This window comes from Canis aureus, chromosome 12 (assembly GCF_053574225.1).
Source record: "Canis aureus isolate CA01 chromosome 12, VMU_Caureus_v.1.0, whole genome shotgun sequence".
NCBI classification, from domain to species: Eukaryota; Metazoa; Chordata; class Mammalia; order Carnivora; family Canidae; genus Canis; species Canis aureus.
Window position 1 is genome coordinate 34,687,393 of NC_135622.1, and position 22,006 is coordinate 34,709,398.

Below are 22,006 nucleotides of genomic sequence, written 5' to 3' on the forward strand. Positions count from 1 at the left end.
AGAAGAAGGTAAAGAAGGATTCCTGTAGATAAAATTGTTAGGGGACTGTGGGTTCCACCTCCCACCTTCTCAGGGGAGGGGGCAGAAGGAAGGCTTGCGCCTCATCTTAAGCCAAAACGAGGGCAGATCAAAAGATCTGTTTTTATTTTGGCTTGTGTCCCTTAGGGGACAGAAAATAGGTTACTTGACTCGTAAGCAGAAAAGCTTTCAGATAAGAGTGTGAATGGAGCTCCCCCTGCTGGTGGTACAGTAAAGAAACTGGTCTGCTTTGGGAAAATTGGTTTGCATTTCAGAGTCAGCTGGTGGAATGAAAATGAATTTCCTGTGGGGCAAATGTGGACCAGCAGAATGGGAGCCATTCTGAGAGAGACTGTGCCTAAAAGTGCTTCAGAAGAATAACAAGAATCCTGAGAAGGGGTGGATTTCCAGAAACCTAGGTCTGAGAGAAGGGTCATAAATTAACTTATCATTATCTTCCTAGCACCTAACGTACCTGTATTGCTGTAAGGAACTAAAAGATGTTGTAAAAACGCAGCCACAGGATGTTAATTTAAAATGACATATTTCTTTTTATTTGTGTTTTATAATTCTAAACATAAAAAGGATCCAAAACAAAACATATTCAAGAATAAATTTGTTTCCCCAAGGATCTTCACCTACCAAATGAATTCCCTTTGTTTGAGCTTTCTTATATTCTATTATATTTCTTATATTAAAAATGGCTTCTCTTTGACCTATAGAATTTGTACACATGGACTCATTAAGGTATAAGAAATGAGTGACGTGCTTTTATTCTTTGAAGCATTCTTCCTATATTTCATTTAGAAACAGGACATCACTTCAGTATGTTTTCAAACAAGAAGTTAAATTATATTTAATTAGAATTTAACATGTTCAAAGGCACTGCGCTTGCTAGATTCACTTATGAAATCTTCAATGAAAGTTTACTTTGGATATATTTAGAATATGCATACTGCAAAACACATGAGAATAAGAATAGTTACTGTGCTATCTATTAAATATACTTTTCAGTGAACGTGACAGACAGGTTAAATGGGTCAATAATATCTTAAAAATCAATTGTAACTTAGGTTGAGGCCTATGAGAATTTAAAAGACTGGATAAGTTCTTTGTACTTACCACAAGTGACAATGTCCATTCGTGGGTGCTCTAGTAATAGCTCTTTCTCCTAATGTCTTTCCTGAAAAGACAAATGTACTTATGTTTAGTACTTTCATGTGAGTTGGTGGGGGAGGAGGTGGATTATTGAATTAAGTCAGTGGCTCCCAAAATATGGTCCCAAGACCAGAAGCATCATCTGGGAACTTGTTAGAAAAGCAAATTTTGGGCTCCAAGGGAGACTCATTCCATAACAAGGTTTGGTCTCGGCAATCTGTTTTAACTAGCCTCTAGAGATTCTGCTGTATGCTCAAGTTTTAAGCTCACTGGACTAAGTGATGTAACCAAGTGCAAGAAAAGTCATTCAGTCATTATTTAAAAGTATTAATTTAAGAGATTGTTTTGTAATTAACCCAACCAACATCTACTGCGTGCTTTGTACGTGCCATATAACCTCTGGGAATAAAAAGTCAAATTAAGACACAGTTTTTGACTTCCAACATTCACGTTTTAGTAGAAAGTAGGTATATAAGCAAATAAAACACATGCAAAAATTAAAAGCAAGATGAAAAAAGAGAAAGCATGGCAGAGAAGAGAGTGACTAACTCAATCTAAAGGGAAGGCTTCCCAGAGAAGTGCTTACCTAATCATGCACTATTAATAATGAACAGGCTCTGTACATAAATAATCTTCCCAAATCATTTCACTTAGTTTTAGGATAACTTTCATAATGTCATAATTACTTTGGATAGAGGTTTGTCTATTTTCCTGAAAAGTCAAAATTCTTGCAACAAAACTGAACATTCTGAAAATCCTTCTCAAAAAGGGGCTGCTTTGTTTTATGCTATCTCCTTTTACCTTGTTCCATTTTTCTGTTGTTGCCTTGAAGAGAACATCCAGTGATCTGCAAAAATGTTCTTCTAAATAAGTGGTTGAGACAATCTTTATAAATAAAGATCTTTTATTCTAAACCATATTATTTGTTAATTTGTTAAGGTGGTACACTCTGTATTTTATAGCTCTATCCATTAAGAGAACCATTCTGTGTAGAAATCTATCTAAACTGGAAAAAATTAAAAAGTGAAGTGTTTTAATACTGATATTACATTGTAGACATATATTAAAAGGGTATCTTTTAAGTAAATGACTGAAAAACATAGTTTAAAATGTACATTTAAATATTAAAAACATAACCAACATTTTAGCTGCTTTGCCAAAGGAACAAAAATAGCTTTTAGTGCACTACCACAAGCCTAACATAGAGGAGAGTCCACTACCCTGAGAATATAAAAGGAAGCTGGGTAGTATATAGACTGGTTTGGTAGTCTCATTTTTGCAGCTGAAGTCTGAAAGGAAAGCTGTTTTCTGTACAAAATTATACTTTGTGATCTATTTGAGGCACTTGTATTGATTATTTAATTCTGGAAATTATAATAATATTCCTTTAGATATAATATTCATATTTTATTTGGAATACAAATCATGATCAGAGTACTTCAAAAGATGTACTGCACCGCAGCTACAACCCAGCTTGAGGACTCTGAAAGAATTCTGCACTCCCCAGTGATCACATCTGCCCTTAGTATAACAATTTTAAATATGCTATTATGAGGAATAACATTTAGCACTTCGTCCTCCCTCACGCCGAGTTCCAGTGTCCTCTAACACTGGTCTCAGCTCAGTGCACTCTGTCATCACCTTTCCTAAGAACTTATGACCTGAACCCTTAAGTATGATGGGCTGTCTCCATGCAGATCTATCTAGTAAGTTCCTTAGCACAGCATCCTCTTAATCACATTCACCTCCCTCCTCTCTCCCTTCTCTTTCCCTCCACCTCCTCATTTTAACATTGTTCCTGGACACACTAATTTCACATAAATATTTCTTAAATGTACAAAAAATATTTTTAATATATTTTAATATCTGAACAAATGCATTTGAGGCTTTCACTCTTTTTTCTTGATATTTTAAATGTTTCTCTCTTCAAAATATATCATATTCCAATCTATGCTCCATTTTGTCCCTTGATTCCTTCCAGCTCATTTCTTTTTTCATTTTTATCACCTCATACATTAACTCAATCAAACTTCTATTCCATTTAAAAATAGAGATCCCAAGTAATATCACCTATGTGAAACTCTTACTTCCCCCAGGAAAGACTCCTGGCCCCTGCCATCACATTCTTTCTGTTATTACTCTTAGCATCCTGCATTCTCTTTTACTCATGGTGGGTTTCCATCCGCTTCTTTAAGTGTATGGTTACTTCTATAATAGTGCTCCCCTCACAGAGCTATCAGTTCATCCAGAGTCTGAGAACGTGTGATTTTGCTATCATTTCTACCTCCTATCACACATAGGAGGAGCCCTGATGCCCGGGGTAGGAGAGGTGCTTATGGGAAATAAAAAGAACTTAATACTGATACTGTGATTTTCTCAGTAGATACGAACATAAGCCAGTTTTTTCTCTTTGTGCAAAAAAAGAGAATCTACAAGTAGAAGGAATATAATTACAAGGAGTTTGAAGATACTACCTTCCTTCTTGGAAATAAAAATGACAGGGAATGAGATTGGAATGAAGTCTGTAGTATCATCATGTTTTGCTGTTTCTTCCTTGTGCTACCTTAGAGAAAGTAAGCTTGGAAAAGGGGAAGTTTGGAATAAAATAAGAATTAAATAAGTTTTGATGTCAGATTACTCTGCTAAAACTCAGAGAAATGGCAGCTAAGGGGATTTTTGCAAGAAAGAGTTTTGATATTAGGTGAGAGTCAAGGTGAGACATATATGCATAAGAGATTTGACGTTCTGGGTGTTTTTCTTTTGTTGTTACTATGGAGAATTTCAAAAATACACAAAAAAGTATAAAGGATAGTATAATGAAATACCATGTACTGTACCCCTTAGTTTAACTGATGATCAACTCAAGGCTAATTTTGTTTTATCAAGATAAATTTAGAAAAAAAAAAGCACTGAAGTCTGAGTAGTTATTTCTCTGCAGCAAATAAAGTTCTACCTTATGGAATCAAGGAGGGTTATTTTTATTTCTTTAAAATATTTTATTATTCATGAGCGACAGAGAGAGAGAAACAGAGACACAGGCAGAGGGAGAAACAGGCTCCATGCAGGGAGCCTAATGTGGGACTCAATCCCAGGACTCCGGGATCATGCCCTGGGCTGAAGGCAGCTGTTCAGCCACTGAGCCACCCAGGCATCCCTCAACCACTGAGCCACCCAGGCATCCCAAGGAGGGTTATTTTAATTCCGCTGAAGACAGCTATCCTCTGCCTCTTATTGCTCCTCATATATTACCTCTTAAATGTTTTGCCTGTGATTTTATAAACTTTAATATCTGAAATTTGAGTTTTACAGTTGCCTATTCTAATATGCTCAAACATTTTTAAAGAATATATACTTCTGGGGTGCTTGAGTGGCTCAGTTGTTTAAGCATCTGCCTTTGGCTCAGGTCATGGTCCCAGCGTCCTGGGATCAAGCCCTGCTTGGGCTCCCTGCTTAGTGGGGAGTCTGCTCCCTCTCCCTCTGTCTCTGTGTATTCTCTCTCTGTCTCTTCCTCTCAAATAAATAAATAAAATCTTTTTTTAAAGAAAAGAATATATATATATCTTAGTCCTAAAAAAACCTTTCTGTCCTTAGGCTTTGTATATTTTTCAGTACTAGGATATATTAAAATAGATAAAACATATTGGTTTTAGCTAAGATAATTTAAATTTAATTAAAATTCATTAATAGGTTATTATAGATAACGATTGTCATTTGAGGATAATCAATCTTTACAAAATACTTACCAATATTGGCAAAATGTTTCTTTTCTTGTGCATTAGTAGATAGCTCATACATGTCTCCATAAGCACGAGTTAATCGCCAAGTAAACTCTATTTCATCTCTAAACTGAAAAGAAAAGATAGAACTGTATATTAGATTAACTCAGTAACTTGGCCAGGCTATATGAATGTTTTGCAGTACAACTTCTAAAAAATTTAGGCTGATGAACTGGAATTTATAGATGACTGAATCTACTCATGTGCATATAACATTTTAAATTCAAATATTCATGACTACAAAATATGATTTAATATAGAGTTACATTTGGATCTTAAAACTAATGAATGTTATCCAGATACTAGCTCTACAACATAGAAGAGAATTGATAGGTGCCAGAATCTTTAAGTTTTTCCTGGGTTGTAGTCTCTTCTTATTTTCCTTTCTAAATTACTACCTTCAATATAATGCCCCAGTGAGCATTATAGATCACATATAGTCAAAAGAGCAGTCACATTTCTAACCTAAATTACCTATAATCATAATCTTTGTATTTAGAGTTGCTAAATCCTCACGCAAAGGGTTTAAGACTTAAATTGCTCATAGGAAGGAAAGATTCATTGCTCAGTGGGATACTGAGAACTTCCTTCCTTCCTTCCTTCCTTCCTTCCTTCCTTCCTTCCTTCCTTCCTTCCTTCCTTCCTTCCCTCCTTCTCTCTCTCTCTCACTCCCTTTCTTTTTGGTGGTAGTAGTGGGAGGGATGGGCTTTCCCAATTCAGTCCAACGATAAATGCTAAAAAATGATCATTAGTAGAAATACACTGAAATACTGATGGCTTATTAGTTACACTATAACTATAAGGCAGAAAATTTATTTATTTATTTTTGTTTGTTTTTAAGGCAGAAAATTTAATATGTAGCTTTTCCTGTCCCAACAGAAGCAGTAGGTCTTACTCTTTATGTTATAAAGTATGTATTAAATACGGCAAATTAATAAGAATCAAATAAAGATAGATGTGTATAATCATACATCTGGGTCTCATTTTCATGATCTTAGGGCCTAATAAATTCCTATAATTTATTTTTTAAAGATTTCAGTCAGATTATAGAAATATTTTGCGTCAACTATTTAGCTTGTGTAAACTGTAACACAGTTGTTAACAGTCATACCGTGAATGGGATAGCAGATTAAAAATTAAAACTATATAAACATTATTGTCTCATATCTCTTACCTTTTCTTTGTGATCACAAAGTAGTTCAAAACTCTCCATCTTGCCACATTCATTCATACGTAAATTATCAGCCTTTTGAAGAAGGACATCTAAATTTAATTCCTCTATGTGTGTATTAAATGCCTTAGAGACTGGAAAACTCTGTTCTTCTGTGTCAGTATTAGCTGTAATATACCTAAAATTGCAGAAATAATAATGATCAAATCTCTTGAAAGTAATATAATAACCAGAGTAATTCTTTTAAAATATAAGCCAATATCTATAAGAACAGATGAGTGACTGATGAAATAAAAGAGGCCAGAGGCAGATCCAAACATATATGGAAATGTGTATGATGGAGTTGGCATGTCATATCACTGGAAAAGTAAGGGAATGGGCCCGAAAAAAAAATTCCTATGGAAAACAATGAAATTGAATCTCTACCATATAATATAAAAATAAGTGTGGAAGGAATTAAGTGTTAAAATTTTCTAAACCCTAAATAGAAACTATAGGTGAATACCTTAGTCTTTGGAGTAAAAAAATTTTCTTAACCAATATATGAAAACATTAATTATAAAAGATTATTAATTATGAATGATTAAGAAGTTTGGCTATATTAAAATGAAAAACTGCTGCTAATCAAAAGACACTCAAAAATATAAGAACACAAATTGAAAACCAGGAATTGATGTTTTGAAACACACACAACTAGAAAACATTGATACAAAGAACACATAAATTCTTTCCTAAAATAAACACAGTGAACTCAACAGAAATTTGCTTGAGAGATATAAATATATTGGTTTCCCAAATGAGAAAATACATACAGTTAATAAGCTAAGAGAAGATGTTCAATGTTCACTAGCAATTAGAGAAATACAAATAAAGACCACAAAGAAACATTGACAAAATGTAAAAAGTCTGACAATAGCAAATGCTGGGGACTGTCAATCCACAGGATCTGATTTGAATGCAAACTGGTGAAGCCAGTTGAGAAAGCACTTTGGAGTTATCTTCTAATATTGAACTTTCACATACCCTAGGACCTAGTAACCTAGTCTCTTGCAGATGTGGAAAAAAAAAAAAGGTATGTATAATAGAGACAGTAGTACTTTCAAATAGCAAACACCAGGAAACAACCTATATGCCCATCAAAGAGTGGATGAATACTATACAAAAATCAAAATGAAAGAAATACACTGATGTGCAAAATATGGAGGAATATTAACAAATTTATTATTAAGTGGAAAAATAAGCTCTTAAAACTATACACAACACAATCCTCTTTCAAAAAAAATCAAAATTAAATGTGCATCTTAAGGCATATACATATACATGCAATAAAATGGTATATTAAAAAAGGAAGCAACAAACAATATAGATTATACATTCAGGATAATAGTTACCTTCAGGTGAGGGAAGAAATGTGTACATATGTTTATCCAATCATAATAGTCCATAACTGGAAAGTACCAAATGCCTGTTAGGAATAGGAAGCTTATATATTGTGGTAAAGTAACACAATGGAAGAGCATTTAGTAGTGAGAATAAATGGACTACAACCACACATAACAAAATGGATGAATATCACAAGATAACGTCAACTGAAAGACGCTAAACACAAATAAGTATGTAGTGTGTTATTTATATTAGTAGAAACATAATTTTAACTAATGTATGCATTTAGAAATCAAGGTGGATTATACTGTTGGTGCCAGGGAGTGACTGAATGAAAGAATGTTGGGAATATGTGAGGTACTGATAATATTCTAAATATTATCTCTAGTCTCTAAATATGGGTTCTGACTTTACCATTGTATTCAGTTTGAAAATCCATTAATTTAGTCTCTAAATATGGGTTCTGACTTTACCATTGTATTCAGTTTGAAAATCTACCTGTGTACTTGTTGTTTGTATGCTTTTCCACATGTACTCTGTATTTCATAAAGTTTTAAAAGAATTTAAAAAAATACACCTCCCATGTAAGAGAATGTAAAAAAAAAAAAAAGAAAAAAGCAGAAGTCATTATAAACACCATCAGGAATGAAACAAAGAACCATTGTTACTACAAATAGAGTATGGATTTACATAGCAGACTACCATGAACAATTTTATGCTAATAAATTTAAACTTTGAAATGAAAGGCAATCATCTAGAAAAATGTAACTGGCTAAAACTGTTCAAGAAAAAGAAACAATCGGGATCCCTGGGTGGCGCAGAGGTTTGGCGCCTGCCTTTGGCCCAGGGCGCGATCCTGGAGACCCGGGATCGAATCCCACATCGGGCTCCCGGCATGGAGCCTGCTTCTCCCTCTGCCTGTGTCTCTGCCTCTCTCTCTCTCTCTCTCTCTGTGACTATCATAAATAAATAAAAATTTAAAAAAAAAAAAAAAAAAAAAAGAAAAAGAAACAATCAATTTGTTCAGAAATAAAAGGTGCTCACATTGAAAAGAAGTAATCTCTAATCACAGATGATATCATCTTGTTCATATAGAATCCTAATGAATCCATAAAAAGTTATCAGAACTAATAACAAGTTCAACAGGTTGCAAAATACAAGATCAACTTATAAAAGTCAATTGTATTCCTATACATCTAGCAATGAACAATCCAAAAAGGAAATGAAGAAAACAATTTCACTTACAACATTATTAAAAAGAATAAAATTCTGGGGCACCCGGGTAGCTCAGTCAGTTGAGTGTCTGACTCGTGATTTCAGCTCAGTTCATGATCTTATGGGTGGTAGACTGAGCCCCACACTGGGTTCTGCACTTAATAGGGATTCTGCTTGAGATTCTCTCCCTCTGCCTGCCCCCAAATAAATAAATAACCTTTTTTTAAAAAATGGATAAAGTTCTTAGGATTGAATTTAACAAACTATGTGCAAGACTTGTATACTGTAAACTATCAAACAATTGTTGAAATTAAAGAATAGGATCTAAGTACATGAAAAGAAATATAATGCTCATGAACCAGAAGATTTTGTTAGGATGACAGCATTTCCCAAATTCATCTACAGATTCAAAGTAACTTCTATTAAATCTCAGCTGACAATATTTTCCCCCCAAAGCTGACAAGCTGATCCTAAATTCCATATGGAAATCCAAGGGACCCAATATAGCCAAAGTAATGCTGTAAAAGAAGAATTAAGTTAGAGAATTCACACTTCCGGGTTTCAAAATTTACTAGAAAGCCACAGTAGTCAAGACAGTACTGGCATAAGGATGATAGACATATGGAATAGAGATTAAGGAAGGGTCTATTAAAAATTAAGAGTCCAGAAATAAACCTTTATGATTATGGTCAATTTGTTTTGACAAAAGCATTAAGACAACTTAGTGGAGTATACAATTTTATTTTCAACAAATGGTACTAGGACAAATATATACCCACATGTAGAAGAACGAAGTTGACACTTTACCCCACACCATATGTAAGTATTGACTCAAAATGTATCAAAAACCTAAATGTAAGAGCTAAAATTATAAAACTCTTATAAGGAAACAAATATTTGTGACCAGACACTAGGCAATCATCTAGCACAAGTGACAAAAGAAAACAAAGACAAAAGAGATTTTACAAAATTTAAAACTAATGTGCTTCAAAGGAAATTTTCTTCATCAAGAAAATGAAAGGATAATTCACAAAATGGAAGAAAATACAAAATCATATATTTGATATAGAATATATAAAGAACCTTTACAACTCAATAATAAGAAATAATTCAATTTAAAAGTGGAAAAAGGACTTAATAGATATTTCATCAAAAGATGATAACAAATGGCCAAAGAACACATGAAGAGATGCTCAATATCATTAGTCATTAGGGAAATGCAAATCAAAAGCACAGTGAAATATCACTTCAAACCTCCTAGGTCAATGACTGTTGACAAAGATGTAGAAAAACTGGAATCCTCCTATATTTCTCATGGGATTGTAAAATGGTACATCAAGTTTGGAAAACAATTCAGTAGTTCCTTAAAATGTTTAACATGAGTTATCATATGACTCAGCAATTACACTTCTAAGTACACACCCAAATGAACTCAAAGCATGTGTCCACACAAAAACCTGTATAGGAATGTACATAGAAACTTTATTCCTAATAGCCAAAAAATGAAAACAATCCAAATGCCCATCATCGGACAAATGGGTAAACAAAATGAGTAAACAATGGAATATTATTTGGTAATATAAAGGAATGAAGTACTAGTGCATGATACAACATGAATGGACTTTGAACACATTATGCCTAGTGAAAGGCCTGCCACATATGGTAAGATTCCACTTCATGAAATGTACAGATTAAGCAAAGCCATGGAAACAGAGAGTAAGAATAATGGTTGACAGGGCCTGGGGATGAGGGGAAATAGACAATGTGTGGATACAGGGTACATAGCCTTTTTTTTTTTTTTTTTTTAACTGATGAAAGTGTTTGGATATTAGTCAGGATGGCCTTACAACTCTATGAATAAACTAACCCCCCACCAAATTGTATACTTTAAAGAGGTGAATTCTACAGTATATGAATATATCTCAATAAAAATTTTATTTTTATAAGAAAAAAATCCCAAAAAGTGTGAGTATTCCTGTAGCCATTAAATAAATTAAGCCAGATTCTATATATTATTTCAACAGACACACACACACACACACACACACACACACACACACGGAAAGAGGGAGACAGAGACAGAGATTGAGAGATAAAGAGAGAGGGTCAGTTTTTTTCATGGGGAATTTTACCAAATATCCAAAGAATTAGATTTACTCAAATTCTTCTAAGGAATTCAAAAAGAGGGAAGGAACACCACTTAGCTTATTTTTTGAAGCTGGTAAACCTAACACCAAAATCCAACCCGGACAAGAGCAGAAATGAAAATTATAGACCAATTTCATATATAAATATAGATGTAAAAATATCAAAGACATCAAAAATATCAAAAAACTGTAACAAACATGAAAGAATGCATCATAACCAAAATGGATTTCTCCCAGGAATTACAAGCACAGTTTAACCCTAGAATATTTCTTTAGCACAATAGATAGGATGTGAAAAATTGCATGATCATTTCAGTGGTTACCAATTTTTTTTTTCAACAAATTCTGTTCTATTTTAGGACAAAGAAATACCAAAGCCACAAACGGAGTAGAAGGGGACTTCTGAACAAAAAGTTATATGCCAAAACTATAATACATTTCACACTTAATGGTGAAACATTAGAAGCATTCTTCTTAAAATAAGAAATAAAGAAGAATGTTTAATATTGCTTCTATTCAACAATGTACTACCGGTCCTGTTAGCACAATATTAGAAGAAAACAAAAATTATAAGAATTGAGAGAGAAGAAACAGAACTATTATTATTTGGAGTTTATGGAATAGAATACAAAACCCATCAGAATTTACAGATAAGTAAATAAAACTAATCAACATTTATGATCAATTTTTGAAAATCAATTATGTCCCTATATCTATAAAACAAGTTAGAGAATCTAATTTCATAAAACATTTACAGGAAAAATATAAAGTACCTAAGAAAAAAATTCCACATAGGTTTTTTCTTTTTTCACTTTTCTATATAAAATTACAAAAATATTATCTGAGGGCAATAAAGAATATCTAAGTAAATGGACAAAGATACCATATCCATGGATAAGAGAAGTTAACATTAAACCAATTTCATATGGCCCCAAATTTAACTATACTTTAATGCAATTCTAATCAAAACCACAATGGGGGCAGCCCCAGTGACCCAGCAGTTTAGCGCTGCCTTCAGCCCAGGGTGTAATCCTGGAGACCCGGGATTGAGTCCCACATCAGGCTCCTTGCATGGAGCCTGCTTCTCCCTCTGCCTGTGTTTCTGCCTCTCTCTTTGTGTGTGTCTGTCATGAATAAAAAAATAAAATCTAAAAAAATAAAAAAAAAAAAACAAAAAAAAACACCAAAATGGTTTTTCCTATGGAACTTACCTGATTCTAAAATTAATATGGAAGGGCAAGTGCAAGAAGAGCAAAGACACTTTTAAAAAATAGCTATCAGGACTACAGTATATAAAAGATAAAGCTGTAAGAATTCAACATGGTATTGGTATTAACAATAGACAAACTGACCAATAAAACAAAAGAGAACATTAAGTTAGTCTTTTCTCCACATTTAGAAACACTCAAGTGTTTTCCTCCTTTGCACAAGAATCTTCTACCTATTACTGAGCATTTATCAAAAATTATAAGAAAGTTTTAAAGCAAATTTTAAAAATAGGGCATATCTAAATAGGCTTGGGAAAATTCAAACATATGTATTAATTTGGGGTTAGAGCTTAGATTTGCAGTAGGGAAAAAAAAAAAAAAGGCAGTTCATAGCCTATCTGTGGGAAAACAGAATTTTCCCACAGTGTTTAAGCAGGTCTGGAGAGATTCATCCTTAAATGTTAAAATTACTTACAAGCATTTGGAATTTCGTATACTTTTCTGGCCCTATTTTCTGCTCCCAATTTGAATAAGTACTATGCCATTTCCCTTATCCTTTCATTTCTTCTGCATAATCAATTGCTTACTTCAATGGCAACAACAGCATCTCTGAAGGTATCACTGCACAATTTAAAGGGAAGATGACATTATTTTCTATGAAAATAAGGTGATGTATTTACAAAATCAATCTGCGTTGCATCAGAATAGGCCTACCTACAGTACTGTGCCATCTCTCTATATCAGGCACCCTGATCTAGTATCTTTTGCTCAGCTTTACCCAATACCTCATTTCCCAATTTTTAAAAAATATAGATGCCAAGGGAGACTGAAGTCAGCAAGATAGCACAGAGGAATCTCTAGGCCCTCATTTCTACATGGAAACACTAGATGAACAATAGACAGATTGAAACAGCTTTGTGGGAGATTTAGAAGCCAGTCAAGGATTTGCAGCAACCAAGAGAATGCCAAATCAAGAAAAAGCCATACTCAAAATGGTAGGAAACTTCATAGTATTTTTGTTCATCCTTGCCTCACCTCTGGCATCATATTGCATAGATGGAAAGTTTCCAATTCCCAGCTCCTCCCCTGGGACAGAAGGAAAAGAGTGGAACTTGTTTGCAATGTTTTAGCATGTCTAACTGCTTCCTGAAAGACTGTTTTCTGTTTTGCTTGCCTCAGAGCTCAGACAGAAATGAAGGCATCATTTCAATATCAGATTGGAGGTGGTTGAAAGCAGTAGCAGGTACTGTGGCATATGAGAACTACAAAGGGTCCTACAAACTCATGGGTGACTCCATGCAAGACATTATGGGGAGAAGAATACAAGAGATTATACGGAGAGAAATACAATGAGACATCTAAGAACGGGGTAAGACTCACTGAAATTAAGATATTTTAAAACAGTCATGTATATGGGATAATTAGAGAGGGGAAAAACCACACACACACAGGTCCAGGGAAAACTAGTGCCTAGAAAACACCTGAGAACACTGGGCTAATTAGCAAGGTTCTTCTGCTGCATGGAGCCAATCAACAAAGGCTAGGATATATGGCTGTTTTTCCAAATGTGCAATTTTCTTTTCTTTCTTAAAGTAGGCTCCATGCTGAAGCCCCACTGTGGAGTTTGAACTCATGACCCCAAAATCAAAACCTGAACTAACATCAAGAGTTGGACGCTTAACCAACTGAGCCATGCAGGCACTCCAAAATGTGCAATTTTGAACAAAAGATCACAAACCATACAAAGAAATAGGATAGGAGGGACAATTTAAATGAATAAAATAAATTTCCAGAAACTGACTCTAAAGAAATACAGGTTTTAGACTTATTAAGACAATAATTTTAAAATAATACTTGTAAGTGTACTCAAAGAGCTAAAGGAAAACATGGAAAGGGAGCAAAAAGAAATCAGAAAAACAATATATGAACAAAATGAGAATACCAACAAAGAACTAGAAATTATTTTTTAGAATCAAACAGAAACTCTGGAGCATAAAAAATAAAATAAGTTGAAAAATTCACTAGAGGGAATTAACATACTCAAACAAGCATTATTAAGAATTGGCAAACTTGGAGACAGATTTTAAGTTCTTGAATTTGAAAAGCCAAGAAAAAAAGAAAAGAAAGAAATGAAGAAAAGTGAACAGAGCCTAAGAAACTCTGGAATAACATAAACGACCAACATACATATTATTAGAATACCAAAAGAAGAAGAAGAGAGGAAGGGGTTGAGAGCTTATTTTGGGGATAATACCTAAAAACTCCCCCAAATTTGAGAAAAATATGGATATACAAATGTAAGAAGCTCAGTGAATTCCACGTAGGATAAATTCAAAGAAATCTACAACAAAGACACACCTTCAAACTGTAGAAAGTTAAAGACAAATCTTAAAAATCTTGAAAGCATCAAAAGAAAAACTACTCATTTCATATAAGGGATCTCCAGTAAGATTATCAATATATTTCTTAGCAAAAAAAACTTCTGGCATGAAGGCAGTGGGATAATATATTTAAAGTGCTGAAAGGAAAAAAAAAAAACAGTCAACCAAGAATTCTATATCCAGCAAAACTGTCTTTCAAGAATAAGAGAAAAATTAAGACAATGCCAGTTAAACAAAGCTGTGGCAGTTCTTTATCTTTAGATCTGTTCTCCAAGAAATGATAAAGAGAGTCCTTCGTGTTGAAATGAAAGGATATTGGCAGCAACTTGAAGTCATATGAAAAAATATGAAGTTTTTTGCTGTAGCTAAATACATGGATAAATATAAATACCAGTATTATTATAATTTTGGTTCAGAACTCCATTTTTTATTCTCTTACCGTATTTAAAATAGAAAACCATAAAATAATGATAAATTTATCATTATATATATATTTAATATATAAAGATATAATTTCTGACATCAATAACTAAATGAGTAGAGCTGTTAAATGAGAAGTTTTTCTATGCAATTGAAGTTATGTTGGTAGCTGTTTAAAATAGATTGTTATAACTTTAGGATGCTACATGCAATGCCCATGGTAAACACATGGAAAATATCTACAGAAGACACATAAAAGGAAATGAGAAGGGAATCAAAATGTGTCATTTCAAAAAAATCAAGTAAATACCAAGAAAGGCAGTAACAGGAAATGAAGGCCAAAAGCATAGAAGACATACAGAAAATAGTAAAATAGCAAAAGTGAATTATTCTTTTTTAAAATGATTTTACTTATTCATGAGAGACACAGAGAGAGAGAGAGAGAGAGAGAGAGAGGCAGCGACAGAGGCAGAGGGGGAAGCAGGCTCCCTGCAGGGAGCCCAATGTGAGACTCAATCTAGGGACTCCAGAATCATGCCCTGAGCCAAAGGCAGATGTTCAACCACTGAGTCACGCAGGTGCCCCAAGTTATTCTCTATTAATCAATTTAAATTAATAATTTTGGGGGTGAACATGGATGGCTCAGTTGGTTAAGCATCTGACTCTTCATTTCAGCTCAGATCATGATCTCAAGGTACTGAAATTCAGCCCCACATTGGACTCTGCATTCAGTGGGAAGTATGCTTGAGACTCTTTCCCTCCACTCATACTTCTCTCTCTCTCTCTCTCTCAAATAAACAAATCTTTAAAAAAAACAAAATAAATTAATAACTATTTAGTAATTCATTTAAATTACTAATTAACTAATTTGTAATTAATTTAATAAATGGATTAAATTCCCCAATAAAAATACACAGGTTGGTAGAATAGATTTTTAAAAATCAGGATCAACTACATGTTGTCTATAAGAGACTCACTTTAGAACTGAAGACACATATGAGTTGGGCATAAAAAGATGAAAAAGATGATTCATGTAAATAATAAACAAAATAAAATAGGGTTGGCTATACTAACATCAAACAAAATGACTTTAAGTCAGAAACTTACACAAGACAAAGGAGATTACATAATATAAAAGACTCAATCTGCCAAGAGTATGTAATGATAATAAACATATATGCACTAAATACTAGCCATTCTAAATATGTGAAGCAAACACTGACAGAATTGAAGGAAGAAATCGACAGTAACATAGTAACAGTAGACTCTCAATCTCTCTCTTTTAATGATGGATAGAACAACTCCATAAAAAAAATCAATAAGCAAACAGAGGTCTTGAATATCATTATTGATCAATTTGACCTAATAGACATATATGGAATACTCCACTCAACAATAGAAGAATACACATTCTTCTCAAGTAAACATGGAACATTCTCCAGCATACATCATATATTAAACCACAAAAGAAGCCTTCATGAATTTTAAAAGATTAAAATCATACAAAGCATCTTTTCTCATTGCAGTGAAATGAAAGAAGACATCAATGGCAGAAGGAAAACCAGAAAATCTACAAATATGTGGAAATTAAACAATACACTTAAACAACAAATGAGTCAAAGAAGAAATCACAAGGGAAATTAGAAAATATCTTGAGTGAAAAGAAAGTGAAACACAGCATACCAAAATGTATGTGGATTCAGTGAAAGAAGTAGTAAGGGGGGAATTCATAGTTATAAATGCTTTCATTAAAAAGAAATATATCAAATCAACAACCTAAATTTATAGCTTAAGAAACTAAGAAAAGAGCAAACTAAACCCAAAGCTAGCAAAAGCAAGGAAATTAAAAGATTAAAGCAGAAATGAACATAATACAGAATTTTTTTTAAAAAAGAAAATCAATGAAACTAACAGTTCTTCAAAAAGATCAACAAAATTGACAAACCTTTAGCTAGACTATGAAAAAAGAACAGAAAATCAAATAACTAAAATCAGAAATGAGAACTATCACTATCAATTTTACAGAAATAAAAAAGTTATAGGAGAATATAATGAAAGATAATATGCCAACAAATTGGATAACCTAGATAAAATGGACAAATTCTTAGAAACATACAACCTACCAAGACTGAATTAAGAAACAGAAAATCTGAACAGATCTATAACTAGTAAAGAGACTGAGTTAGTAATCAAAAATCTAACAAAAGATGACAGAACCCATGACCACATGGCTTCACCGTTAAGTTCTACCAAACAGTTAAGGAATTAACCAGTATTCCTCAAATTCCCTAAAAAATTGAAGAGAAGGGAATATTTCCTAACTCAATTTATTAGGTCATTATTACCCTGATCCTAAACCTGTATAAATACAGAATAAGAAAACTAGACCAAAATCTTTGATGGCTATTGATGCAAAAATCCTCAAAAAAAATGTTAGCAAACAGAATTTGAAAACAATTAAAATGATTATACACCATGACCAAGTGGAAATGCAAGGATGGCTCAACATATGAAAATCAATGTGATACACCACATTAACAGAATTAGGGCAAAAAAAACACATGACCATCTTAACTGGCACAGAAAAAAAAACCCACTTGGCAATATTCAACACTCTTTCATGATGAAAATGTGTAACAAACTGGGCTCCATGCTAGGTGTGGAGCCTACTTAAAAACAAAAACAAAAATGTGTAACAAACCAGCAATAGAAAGAAACAACCTCAACATTAAATAGAGGCCATATGTGAGAAGCCCATAGCTAACATCATACTCAATGGTGAAAGACTGAAAGCTTTTCCTTTAACATCAGTAATAAGACAAGAGTGCCTGCCTTTGCCACTACTATTCAGTACAGTACTAAGAGTCCTAGCCAGAGAAATTGGACAAAAAGAAGAAATAAAAGACATCTAAATCAAAAGGAGGAAATAAAATGTCTTAGCAAATGACATGATCTTTTATGTAGAAAATCCTAAAGATTTCTCTCTCTCTCACACACATACACACACACACACACAAACTGTAAGAATTAATAAAGTCAGCAAAGTTTCAGATTATAAATCAACTTGTAAACTCAGTTGTTTTGTTTCTATACATTAACGAGAAGCAATCTTAAAAACAAAGAAAATGACTCTATAATAGCATCAAAAGGAATAAAATACCTAGGAGTAAACTTAACAAAGGAGATGAAAGATTTGTATACTTAAAACTATAAAACATTGATGAAAAAAATTAAAGACACAATTAGAAATCCCATACCATGGATTTGGAGACAAATATTGTGAAGATGTCAATACTACCCAAAGCAATTGATAGATTCAGTATAATCCTTCTCAAAATCTCAACAATGTTTTGTGTTATGAGAAAAATCCATTCTAAAATTCATGTGGAAGCTAAAAGGACCCTGAATAGCCTATACAACCTTGAAAAAGAATAAAGGTAAAAGTCTCACACTTCCTGATTTTAAAACTTATCACAAAGCTACATCAAAACAATGTGGACTGACATAAAATCAGATATATTCATCAATGGAATAGAATAGAAAGCCCAGAAGTACTCTCACATATATGGTCAAATAATTATTGACAGGGGTGCTAAGACCATTCAATGGAGAAAGGGTAGTGTCTTCAACAAGTGGTGCTGGGAAAACTGGATATTTACATTCAAAAGAATGACACTGGACCCCCTCTATACAAAAATTAAAAATTAACTCAAAATGGATCATTTACTAAATGTAAAATCTAAAATTATAAAACTCTTAGAAGAAAGCATAGAGGAAAAGCTTCATGACATTGTTTCTGGTAATGATTTCTTGGATGTGACAACAAAAGCATAGGCAATAGAAACAAAATAGATAAACTAGGCACCAAAATTAAAATAGAGAATTTAGACATCAAAATTAAAATGAAAGCTTATGCATCAAAGGACATAATCACAGAGTGAACGACAGCCCACATGGTGGGAGAACAGATTTGTAAATCATATATCTGATAAAGAGCTAACATCCAGGATATGTAAAGAACTCCTGTAACTTGACAACAAAAAGCAAGCAACCCAATTAAAAAAATGGGTAAAGAACTTGAGTAGACATTTTTCCAAAGAAGATATACAAAAGGCCAATAAGCACAATATTCAATGTCACTAATTATTAGGGAAATGCAAACCACAACGGGATACCACCTTGTACCAATTAGGATGGTTACTGTCAAAAAAACAGAAAAGAACAAGTGTAGGCATTCATGTGGAAAAACTGGAATCCCTGTGAACTCTTGGGGGAACATAAAATGGTGCAGCTGCTCCTGAAAAAAATGGCAGTACCTCAAAAAAATTAAAAATAGAATTACCATATGATCCAGTAATTCCATTTCTGAATATACAAGCGAAAGAATTGAAAGCAGGGTCTTAAAGAGATATTTGTACACCCACTAGCAGCATTATTCACAATAGCTAAAAGGTAGAAGCAACAAAAGTGTCCATCAACAGATGAATAAATAAGTACAATAGGATATATACATACAAAGTAATACTATTTAACCTCGAAAAAGAAGGAAACTCTGACATAAACTACAACATGGATGAACGTTGAGGACATTATGCTAAGTGAAATAGCCATTACGAAAAGACAAATACACATAATTCCATTTCTTTTAAAGTACCTAGAGGAATCAAATTCACATAGAAAGTAGAAAAGGGGTGGCCAGAGGCTCGGGGGATGGAGGAAGGGGAGTGATTGTTTAATGGGTCCAGAATTCAGTTTGGAAGATGAAAAAAGTTCTAGAGACAAATAATGATAATGGTTGCATAACAATATGAATGTAATTAACGCAACTAAACTTAAAAATGGTTAAGATAGTAAATTTTATGTGATCTGTATTTCACTACAATTTAAAACACTGAAGTAGAAAAAAAATTTTAAGACACATGCTAAAAGGTGGAAAAAGCACAAAAGTAAAAGTAACATCTTAGCCCAATGATACAGGTTTAGGGGGCATTTTATCATGATAAATAATTGAAAATAATGCCAATTTCTTCCTTTTACAAGGACCAACTATATACTAATATAAGTACTTTTAATTGTTCATATGCATTTTTCCTTCATTATTTGTTCTGAGAAATATATGTGTAAACTTTAATATAATGGAAAAAATTGAAAGATATTTATGCAAAAATAAAATTTTGGGAGATACTTTTTAAAATAAAAATTTTATTTAAAAGTTTTTTAAAGTAAAAATTTTGGAGAAAAACTGAAAAATATTCACTCTGAAAAATAACAACTAATATATGAATTTATTACCTCTGATCTCAGAGTTCTCTGAAGTCTCAGACGTGCACATACAAATGTGCATTAAAATTTTTTAGTTAAAATACCAATTTTAACTATATTTAATTTCATATATTCTACAATATATTCTACATATTTCAACTATAATTTTTTTATTTATAATTTGATCCTTGTATTAGTAAAAATATCTGTCAGTGGGCTATCTGGCATGAGAAATGTACCAACAAGGCCAATATAAATGAAAATTTGTGAATTACTTAATATAGCTCTATAGATGACATAGGAATACTGTCTGTAATGACTAGAGTAGGATAAAAGAAGATGCAAAAACTCTCAGAGAATGTCACACATGTAGAAGACTTCTATATCAGTGCTTGATGTTATTTTCAGACCACCAAAATATTACAATAGTCATCCAGAAATTTGAGACAGGTCAACCTGTCAGCAGTCAATCTGTTAAAAGCCTGAAACAGATTAATAATCTGTGACTTCCAAATTCCAGTGATGTCAATAAGCTATCTTTCAAAAAAAAAATACAGCAATTAAAATTAAATTTAGACTGCAAAGTGGAAGTCTTTTTTTTCGAAAAGGCAGTAAAACTTAGTGAGATAGGAGACTTCTAGGAGGGCTGAGCTGTGACTTCTACAGTGTGTCTGGTGGAAAAATTTCTGATTTGAGCTACCTTTCTAAGAGAGGGGAAAGTCTGAGGTGACCTTATTTTAGGAATTGCAATAGATGAAGATCTGTCTTCATCTTGAGATGAAATAGCAATGTTTTCATCTTCAAAGGAATCTGAAGCAACATCATTCTGAGGTGGAATAAAGCGAGTAGCATTTTTATAAAGTGAAGAAAATCCAACATTACACAAAACAGGGGAAGTTACTCTTTGAGAGGGATGCTGCTGAATCACAGGTAGAGAATGATCTGTACGGTGACTTTGAGAACCAGGATGAAGGGAAACTTTCCTTAATTGGCCTCTTTCTTCAATGTTGGTGGCAGTTTCATTTTGTTGACAGGAATAGGAAATAATAGCTGGAAGAGAAAGGATGGTTGCTGTGCTGTGTTGACAGGTGTTTCCACCAATGGTGTTCGGAAAGGTTGAAGGATTAGCTTTTGCTCCCAAACTCATAAAATGTGTAATATTATATCCAGAAGAACGAGAGCTTAGGTATTTTTCAGCACCACTAATACTTGGGTTTTTAGAAACTATTTCATCTGGATTAAAGATGTTATGCCCACTTGATTGAAGATCAAAAAAACCAGCAATATCATAACAGGAGATTATACTTAGTTTAGGGGCAGAGAAAAGTCTTTGGGATCTAAGGCCACGATGGTTTGAGGACAATTTCGAATCACTGGAGTTTCTTTTTTCTTGAAAGTCAAAGTTAGCTCTACCTTGTTGATGGTCAGGGAAAATATTGCTTTTCTGTAATTTGGCAAATAAAGAATGTCTTCTTCCAAAGAAAGATGCATTTGATGGAGAACATAAATTTTTACTTTCTCTACGTGAACTGACATTAAATATTGCAGATAGATGAGCTCTTTTAGGATCAAGAGATAGAGTTCGATGAGTAAAAGAGGTTCCATGGTGCAGGGAGTCTGAAGGAACTTGATCTGCAGGATAATTTAGTTGGTAGTTCTCATCCTCTTTGTAGTGGCTAGAGTGAAAAAAGTGTCAAATGAGGAAAAAATAGGGAGCAGAGGTGGAGACCTGCCAAGACTCCTGAAGAGTAATATGCACTTTATCAATATGGAAACAATAGGGAATGAGAAAATTATGACAGCTGAATTGATGGTCACACAGATGTATCCCCCCAAAATGCCCTAATCTAAAAGATTATCTCTACCT

The 22,006-nt window shown here is 33.3% G+C and overlaps 1 protein-coding gene across 5 annotated transcripts in view; it reads right to left on the reverse strand.

Moving 5' to 3' along the window:
- The window catches only part of RMDN2 (regulator of microtubule dynamics 2), a 67,731-nt gene that overhangs the window by 25,581 nt on the left and 20,144 nt on the right, over positions 1 to 22,006 (reverse strand). For 4 of the 5 annotated variants that reach the window (XM_077843580.1, XM_077843581.1, XM_077843582.1 and 1 more), the window contains exons 3-5: positions 6,127 to 6,301; positions 4,920 to 5,022; positions 1,141 to 1,201 (exon numbers count right to left, since the gene is read on the reverse strand). In XM_077843580.1, the coding sequence (XP_077699706.1) occupies positions 1,141 to 1,201; positions 4,920 to 5,022; positions 6,127 to 6,301 (339 nt within the window). Of the gene's footprint in view, positions 1 to 1,140; positions 1,202 to 4,919; positions 5,023 to 6,126; positions 6,302 to 20,870; positions 21,816 to 22,006 lie in introns of all 5 variants that reach the window. The other variant, XM_077843578.1, reaches the window with a different exon arrangement.